This window comes from Pelophylax lessonae (genome assembly GCF_965119305.1).
Source record: "Pelophylax lessonae genome assembly, chromosome: 9".
Taxonomy (NCBI): domain Eukaryota; kingdom Metazoa; phylum Chordata; class Amphibia; order Anura; family Ranidae; genus Pelophylax; species Pelophylax lessonae.
In genome coordinates, this window is record NC_138776.1 from 175,634,597 (window position 1) to 175,644,029 (window position 9,433).

Genomic DNA, 9,433 nt, shown 5'->3' on the forward strand with positions numbered 1-9,433 from the left:
CTACACTATACTGGGTTGCATTGTGCTTTTTTAATGTAATCTCTATAGACCCAATCACAAACCAAAACCGTTTTCTAGATTTGCTTATATATGTAAGATTTTATACTGGATCACTTTCAATAAAAATGATTGGACAAGAAAAAATAGACATATAATAAAATTATTTAAAACATAAAGGAAACGTTACTTTCGCCCATACATCAACTCTAAGGGGGCATGTATTGTAATGAAAGATCTAAGGCTTAGGTAACTTTGCTAACACAGAGACTGCTAAATCTCACAGGACCAACAATTTAATGCCAAGGGGGGGAAAAAAAGAGAAAACATTGCCCAATATAGGATTACATGCACAGATCTAGTCTAGGTTTCTATTGTGCTGACCACCATGCCTATTTATTATTCAAGAGGATTTATGCTGACATCAAAAGCTGCAGGTGCATGATTCATTGCTCTCTATCCCTAGATTATGCTTTTGATGATTTAACCTGGCCAGTAATAAAAAGGAACCTGTACTATATTAATATAAATAACACCACTTCTAAATTGCTAGCTATGAAGCACGTTTAATGCATTTCATCCTCATAAATAACTTAGTACTAGTTTCTCTTTGTGCGTCAGCTAAATGTTTCACAGCTCATAGCCTATTATTTATTTAGGTCCTTCTTTATGTTTTTTACTCACCCAAAACTATATGTAACCTTTATTTAATCACTTTATGTGGCAGGTGTTTTCAAAGATGAGTATTCCTAAATAATTAGCTATTAAGTGCAGTTGTGTAATGTATAAATGGCATAGGTTGTTTTCTGGGAGGCTCCTACTTCAAGGAAATAATTAAATGCAAATAAAGCTTTCTGGCAGTAATATCCTGTTTTTTTGAATTTGTAAAACCTGAAACATTGCTCACACTCCAAAAAATGTGAGCCTTGTAAATCTGTGTATATATAAGGAGCCACTTAAGTCCTAGCTGCAAACCATTCTGAGTCTTCTGCATTCCAGAAAAAAAGGACCAAAGCATCACAACCAAGCCATGTCTGGAGTTAAAGGAGGAAAATCCCACTGCCAGCAGCAGTCTAAGTGCCCTGACCCCTGCCAGCAGCAATCTAAGTGCCCGGACCCTTGCCAGCAGCAAGCTAAGTGCCTGGACCCATGCCAGCAGCAAGCTAAGTGCCCGGACCCATGCCAGCAGCAAGCTAAGTGCCCGGACCCATGCCAGAAGCAAAGCATCTGCCAGGACCGTAAGTTATTTTCTGCAACTATTGTGCAAAGTGTTTCTTTTTGTAACATACATAATTTGCTCAGCATTACCTAAAGAAAACGTAAATTTTAGCCCTTTATAAGTTTATACTGGACTGCTACAATTACTAAGAAACAGTTTTGCTATTTTTTTTAATTAAAAAAGAACATTGCTTATTTTCCTACAAAAATGACCTCATTAAATGGGTAACTTGGATATTTTTAGCTGTTCACTAATAAAATAAATATCTGTAAGCATTCTGCGATGTGCATATCAAACAGATGACTAATAAGGGCACTCAGAAAACTGAAGCTGATGACTGTGACAAGCAGCTACATTCCTTTCATTTATTATAGATTATGGTAGCTGAAACCTGGAGGGTTGCTATAGACAACAATCCTAATTGCTGTGGTTGTCATACAACTGATAGAATGTTATAAGTTGCAAACTCTTGATCAGAAAGTATCACTGTAGATTGCTTATCTGATTCACAGTATAGTGCTCTGGAGAGTAGCAGACAGACAGAATTTAAGTCTCAATATCATCAATTGGTTAATTACTGTAATTAAAAATGTGATCCTATACATTTTAGCATTATGAGTGTGGTACTTTGTTATTTTGCCTACTTATTTTCAAGTTCACCATTGGATGGATCGAGCGGGCATCATTATTGAGTGTTGCTTTAGTATTACCATGGCTAGTTTTATAATATGCTACCATGATTAAGTGTCTATGGTACATCTCTCATACAAGTGATCATTCTAGACTATCTATACAATCTTAACATTTAAGTGAATAAACTTTTAATTCTATTTTAGATAAAATCTAAAAGCAATCAGATGCAAAACAGTAGTTTTGATTGATCAAAATGTGATTAAAAAAAAAAAAAAAAATTCTAGATTAAACGAATAAAAATCAGATCTTGTTGTTTCTTTGGTTTTCCAAGTGATCTTCCAATATACTGTTTTACAGCTGTCAATTACAGCCTATTTTTAGCTTCACAATTAATCAAAATTTTGTGCTGAAATCTTATTTGTGATTCTCAGTGGCTTAAAGGTGGTTGTAATTGAATGGAAATTATCACATATATGGCCTGCCAAATGCTGGCCACACACAGCACCTTTATGTAGATTTCAATCATCTTTCAGCTACAAGCATTTCCGAGTTTTAGACAACCAAATTATAAAGAATGGACTGGAAATTCAAAAACACTTTTTCAAAAAACGATCAAATGGATTAAATGTATTTGCACTCCATTTTTGACAATTTCACAGTCTGAAATTTGCCAAAAATTGGAGTGAAAAGGTGATTGAAACTCACCAATCTGTCATTAAATTGATGAGTGTATGAGCAGTAGAATTGTTAACTCCAGTTATTCAAATTGAACCCATCCAGTGATAACATTCCCCCAATGCCTCTCCCAGACTGCCAACTAAAGCTGTGTGGAGTTTTGTAGAGTGGAGACAATCTGTGTGTTAGGTTTTGGTATGTTGTAAGCAGAAAGTACCACCCGCAATTAACAAATAAAGATATTAGGAGTTCTGCAGCCTTGTTTATTTACAGTATATGATTATTGAACATATTGGGGGGGTTAAAATATGCCTATAGAAACACGGGAAAAAAAAGTTCCCTATTTTAAAAAAATGCTAACTTCCAAATAACTTTATACCATAGGAAGACTTAATTCTAAACTAGTATTATATGCACAGACATTGATGTATACTTTCTTTCCTTTAGCATGCGCTCCTGTGCAGCAGTGTCAAAGCTCTGGTGGTCATAAGAAAGGTATTTCTTACTTTTTAAAACGCTGTATAAATGCACCCATATTCCAAACTTCTGTATATAAAATTAGCGGTTTCAGTGCTTTATCTGGTCAATAGTTGCTTATACCGGGTGTCAACCAAATGTATGGCTTACCTTAAGCTTCTTTTTGAGTAATACCTACTTATTTTTATAAAAAGCCCACAATACTTTAAACATAATGATTTGAACGTTTTGAAGTTGCTCATAAAATTTTTAACTGAAGCCATTTTATCTTTTGGTAATGACTGACATTCCCTTTACTCCTATGCCTATTAACTGACTGCTTTATTTTTAACATACAGGATTTATGTCTATATAAAACCAGGGTCAACAGTACAGTTACAATACAATTCAAGGCAAGAGGATAAAAGAGCCCTGTTTGCAAGAGCTTACAATCTTTTATTCATTACATAGCCATGCATTTTTACCACTACCCATAGACAACATAAAAAAACAGGAGTTATTGTTGACGCTTACTACATACAACGCTGTATCTTGGCCTAAGCCAACAAGGCTCAGGCCTAGGGCGGCACTTTGCAGGGGGCTTGGCACCAAAAAATGCCCCTGAGTCTTATGGGGTGGACTGGGTCGGGAAGAAAATCTGTCTGGTGCCCCCATAAAGCGGCCGCACTGCTGCCGGTATGATAATACTGGCCAGTGACTGGCCTGATCAGGTCCTCCTGCCTCACTGCACCAGAGCTCATGGTCATGTGTACAGCTCACCAGGGGGGCCACAATATGCAGACAAGCAAATTATGTGGCAGAAGCAGTGAAGCATTTTTAACGCAACCTAAAAATAAAAGGGCAGCAAGCGAGCAGAGGCATGTCGTGTAGAGTCTCCCTGCCCTACTCCTTTCGGAGCTGCAGAAGGTTTGTGTGTGTGCATGCTGCCCAGACAGCGCTGGTCCTTTGTGTGAAATGATCGGATCAGGAAGGATGAGGATGGCGGGATTTACCTCTGGGGTAGCACGGTTTCTGCCAGGCTGGAATGGAAGGAGATGAGGGAGGAAGTTTATCTGGAGAGCAGCAATTCTAGTTTTACTACATCTGGAACACCTCAATACACATCCAGGGAGGGGGACAGGTCACACAGGGACACGTACACTCATCATTCAAACAGACCAGGAAATCATCATTACCAACATTCACCCAGAGTGAGCTTTCTGTCTGCTCTGTGCTTCATACATGGGGGATCAGTGTATATATAATACATGGGGGAGTCAGTCAGTAAATATATAATACATGTGGGGGCCAGTGCATATATCATACATGGGGGGCATTGTATATATCATACATGGGGGTCAGTGTATATATATATTTGGGGGTCCTTGTATATATAATACAATGGGAGTTAGTATATATATATATATATATATATATATATATATATATATATATATATATATATAGGGGTCAGTGTATACATATTACATGGGGGGGGTCAGTGTATATAAAATAATATATGGGGGGGTCAGTGTATATATAATATATATAGGGTCAGTTTATATATAATACATAGGGTGAATGGGGGATCAGTGTATATATAACACATAGGGGTCAGTGTATATATAATATATGGGGGGGTCAGTGTATATATAATACATGGGAGTCAGAGTATATATAATACATGCCATGATGGGGAGGCAGTGTATAATAAATGAGAGGCCAGAGGCCGTCCACCAGTCTGCCTGCCTGCAAGGTGAACTAGGGGCTTCAATAATAACAGATGAAGGGGTGGATCTTAAACAGGAAGGGGTGGGACAAATTTAGATGGGGGGTGCCCGATTTTAGTCTTGCCTAGGGTAGCACAAAACTAAAATACATCACCGACTACATAGCCATTGGTTTGAAAACAGCTTAATTACATTATGAATTCACAGAACCACATCTAACACATTAGCCATATTCATTCACTGTAGAACTGATCACAAAATCAAAATGTATCCATTACTATTCAAAAGCAAGTTTATATATTTCCAAGATAGTTGGAAAAATGCAGGACAAGTTGGCATAATGGAGCTTAAAGGCAATCCTTGAATAGAGCTGGTGAAGCCTGTTATTACAAATTTTGATTCCACATAAGTAATACTTTATGAGGGTAATTTTAGCTTCATATAAACATATATTTTAAAGTAGGATTATACTCAAAAATACAGAAATATTTACTGTTTATCTGAACATGTTATATTTTTTTCTAAAAAAGTTATTTCTTTGATTGGACAGATTTCTCATAGTTAGTCAAAGGATCTTGACTAACTATGCTTAGGCATAATTAACCATTTAAATTGGTTGCAAACCTAAATGCTGTTATCACTAAAGATGGGCTCAGGCGTGTTTGGGATCCTAGTCCAACCCACTTGCCCGATCCCACCAGGAAGCCGACACTATACACCACTAATCACAGGCAGTGAGACATTTCCCTGTCTATGCAGCTGCGGCCTGGGAAATGCCTCACTGCCTGTGATTAGCGGTGTGCAGTGTCGGCTTCCTGGCAGAATTGGGCAGGTGGGTTGTGACTAGAATCCTGAACACACCTGAGCCGATCTCTAGTTATCACATATCTGGGTTGTCAATTTCCTCCCAAATTGCAGTGTTTAAAAATCCCTCCAAATACCTTTATTCATTGCTTTTTTCCAAGGTGATATGTTTGTCATGCCCACTCTGATCCAAACAGCCTGGCAGTGCCCAGGACCAGTCTGCCCGAGCATGAATTTCAGTTTCAATCCCTCAGGGAGTGCTGCTAGTGACATAGGCAACTGGAAGCCTGATGGCAGAGTTAGACTATGAAGAGCGTCTGCAATCGCTCGATTTATTCTCCCTGGAGAAGAGACGCCTGAGGGGGAACATGATAGCAATTTATAAATATCTCAATGGGGATCTCAGCTTAGAAAAAAAGCTGTTCAGTCGAAGGGATTGCATGAGGACAAGAGGGCATACAATGCGATTAGAGGAGAAGCGTTTTAACCTCAGGCAACGTGGGGGGTTCTTTACAGTTAGGGCTACAAGATTGTGGAATTCTCTACCACAAGAGGTGGTTTCTGCGGGAAGAATGGTGGCTTTCAAAAGACTCTTAGACACACATCTCAAGGATCAGGACATTAAGGGGTATGTGAGATGATTACAGCCACACACACCTACACAGGTTGAACTGGATGGACTATTGTCTTTATTCAACCTCACCTACTATGTAACTATGTAAATATGTTATACACATTTATTGTGGAGATAATGTTTTTCCAAGGGTGGGAGAATGGTTTACAACCACTTGAACAAGTAGGAGGTAAATCAGACTATAAATATGTCTAGGTTAAACAAAGAATCTCTTTAATAAAAAAGCGTATTAAAGGCATTTGAATATTTAACCTTGACAAGCTCTTCCCAAGCTAAAAGTCCAGTGATCTTGCTGTATACATGAAAATGCCACATTTAATTAGTAAACCTAACCGAATCCAAGTGACAAAATAATTGAGATCCAGTTATCAATAGGCATAAAATGCATTTGGGATTAGAGTGTGCCTAGAGTAATTTTTAAGACTCATATGATGCATTTTCATTGTGCTGTTAACTGACAGTAACTATAGCATTGCTGCATTGTACATTGATAATTACTGGTCATCTTATTTTTTGGACAGATCCCTGCAACCCTTGTGCTGATCCTTGCCAAACCCAATCTAAACACTGCTGAAAGAATTAAAAGGACCGTGGAGGCTGCAGATCTATTCCTTATAGCTTCAAAGTAAAAATGCCTTATAACAAAAGCTTCTCCATTGGATATAACCAACAATAAAATGTTTGCTTAAGCATAATTTGTTTCACGTTTCTTTTTTACATTTACACTTTTCAGATTTTGCATGATGCTCTAAATGAATTGCCTTTTTTTTTTTTTTTTTTACTGTGAGGGACAACTAGCTCAAAATTGTTCATACATCAACCTTAAACTACTTGTACTTTTCACAGTAGTATATTGTTACAACAGGAGTCCATTGAGCAACTTCTGAACAATATCATACACAGCATGTGGCATGCAGTGGGCTAGAATATGTAACACACAGCAAAGCCTAAATAGCAGAAAGGTCATACATATAAATTGTACCGTTCCTTACATTGCTGATTAATGGGAGTAAAAAAAAAAAAAAATGTGGTCAAAAGAATGCATGGGCATCAGTAGTCAGTGGGAGATACAAAATACAGTAATACAGTAGTCAATGGCCCCATCCTAGGTGCCTTTTGGAGAAATAGGGCCATGTTGTTGGTGTCAGTGGAAGGAACCATGCTCCATCTTTGGTTCGAGTGAGAGGAAAAGTCCTCCATCATTCGTGCCAGTGGGAAATATAGTGCCCCATTTTCAGTACCAGTGGGAGGAATAGTGCATTATCTTTGATCCCAGTAGGAGAAATAGTGCCTCATCTTTGCTACCAGTGGAAGGAATAGTGCCCCATGCCTGTAGTGGGTCCATGTCCTGCGTCACTTCCAGAACTACGCAGACACTGTCAGGCAGAAGATGATCCTGGCAGTAGGGATGATCGAACTTTTCAAAAGTTCGGTTCGGCCAGAACATTCGAACTTCCCGAAAGTTCGGCCCGGATTTCAGAACCCCATTGAAATCAATGGGACCCGAACTTCGGTAATCAAAAAACACCATTTTGAAGCCCTAAAACCCAATAAATGCCCCTAAAAAGTGCCTAGGGTTCTGGGTCATACCAAAGGGACTATTAATCACACAAAAAAAGTTCTTAAAAACTGTCATTTTTGATAAAGAGCCAATTATTGAAAAAATTTAAAAAAAATTAAAAAAAGAAAAAAAAATGTGAAGTTTCAGCTCTGTAGCATGTCCAGAACCATAAAAAAAGATTGTTTGTATTATGTCACTTATAGAACAGGGATATGGCTTCGCTATTTTCACACCTTGCCGGTTTAGTAGCAGGCGTTTTTTTGGGCATTTTTTGGGGTCTTTTGAGGCAGGCAAAACGTCTGAACTTGTGTATAGGGGTATATATACACACATACTTATATGTATATATACACCTAGACATATATAGGTGTGATAGTAGCAGAAATATATGCTTGCGCTAATGAAATAATTAACACTAATATGGCTCCGCTCCTATAACACCTATATATGTGTAAGTGTAAAATACATATAAGTATGTGTGTATATATATATACCACTATACACAAGTTCAGATGTTTTGCCTGCCTCCAAAAAACACAAAAAAAAGCCTGCAACAACACACCTGGGCGTTTTTCTTTTGGCGCTAGCGTTTTTTTGGGCATTTTTTGGGCGTCTTTGGAAGCAGGCAAAACATCTGAACTTGTGTATACGGGTATATATACACACATACTTATATGTATATATACACCTAGACATATATAGGTGTGATAGTAGCAGAAATATATGCTTGCGCTAATGAAATAATTAACACTAATATGGCTCCGCTCCTATAACACCTATATATGTGTAAGTGTAAAATACATATAAGTATGTGTGTATATATACCACTATACACAAGTTCAGATGTTTTGCCTGCCTCCAAAAACCCCCAAAAAATGCCTGCAACAACACACCTGAGCGTTTTTTTTTTTTTTTTTTTGGTGCTAGCGTTTTTTTGGGCATTTTTTTGGGTTCTTTGGAGGCAGGCAAAACATCTGAACTTCTGTATAGGGGTATATATATACACACACACTTATATGTATATATACACATACACATATACACATACACATATATAGGTGTGATAGGAGCGTAACTATATTGGTGTTAATTATTTCATTAGCGCAAGTAGTGTTTTCTGCTCCTTTCACACCTATATATGTGCAGGTGTATATATACAGACATGATTGTGTATATATACCCCAATACACAAGTTTAGATGCCTGACTCCAAACTTGTCCTCAAAAAATCCCTATAAACGCCTGCAGCCAAAAAGCAGGCTGACCGGCGAGAAGCCATATTAGTGCACCGAATGTGACTTAGGAGAAACTATCTTTTCTCTATAGCGGTCACCCTGATATGGAAGGGTTTGGTCACCCTGCCATAGCAGTCAGTGTCAGTTCACCCTACACTACACTACGGTCACCCTGGCACTTAACACTTTCCCTACAGAAACTAAATTTTTGCATCTAACTAAAGTGTAAAAGAGCACCCTAACTACACTAGATATCCCTTTCCTCACACTAATAAATGCTAAATGACACTTTTAAAGTAAAATTAACAGAACTGCTTCCACTCTCTTCCATGTCCCTGTATTACAATGCTAGGAATTTGGCGGGGGCTATCTTATATACTGGGGGGCGTATTCACTAATGATTGGCCTAGGGACCCCCTAGTCACTCCAATCACATTCCTAGCATTCTCCTGCCCCCTCAATTGGCTTTTACTAATGGTTCTGGTCCAAT

General features: G+C 38.1%; 1 protein-coding gene across 1 annotated transcript; it reads left to right on the forward strand.

Annotated features, from left to right (window-relative positions):
- The first annotated feature begins 931 nt into the window (after nucleotides 1-931).
- Nucleotides 932-6,843, forward strand: LOC309563750 (uncharacterized protein). Its single transcript, XM_082268347.1, has 3 exons — nucleotides 932-1,235; nucleotides 2,972-3,019; nucleotides 6,670-6,843. Exons 1-3 carry the CDS (start codon nucleotides 1,028-1,030, stop codon nucleotides 6,720-6,722), a joined length of 309 nt encoding a protein of 102 aa, XP_082124473.1. The 5' UTR covers nucleotides 932-1,027; the 3' UTR covers nucleotides 6,723-6,843.
- Nucleotides 6,844-9,433: the final 2,590 nt, after the last annotated feature.

Coding starts and splice junctions, on each gene's coding strand:
- LOC309563750 (XM_082268347.1), top strand. CDS start 1,028: ATGTCTGGAGTTAAAGGAGGAAAATCCCACTGCCAGCAGCAGTCTAAG. Junction 1,236..2,971: donor GCAAAGCATCTGCCAGGACC/GTAAGTTATTTT, acceptor TCTTTCCTTTAG/CATGCGCTCCTGTGCAGCAG. Junction 3,020..6,669: donor CTCTGGTGGTCATAAGAAAG/GTATTTCTTACT, acceptor TTTTTTGGACAG/ATCCCTGCAACCCTTGTGCT.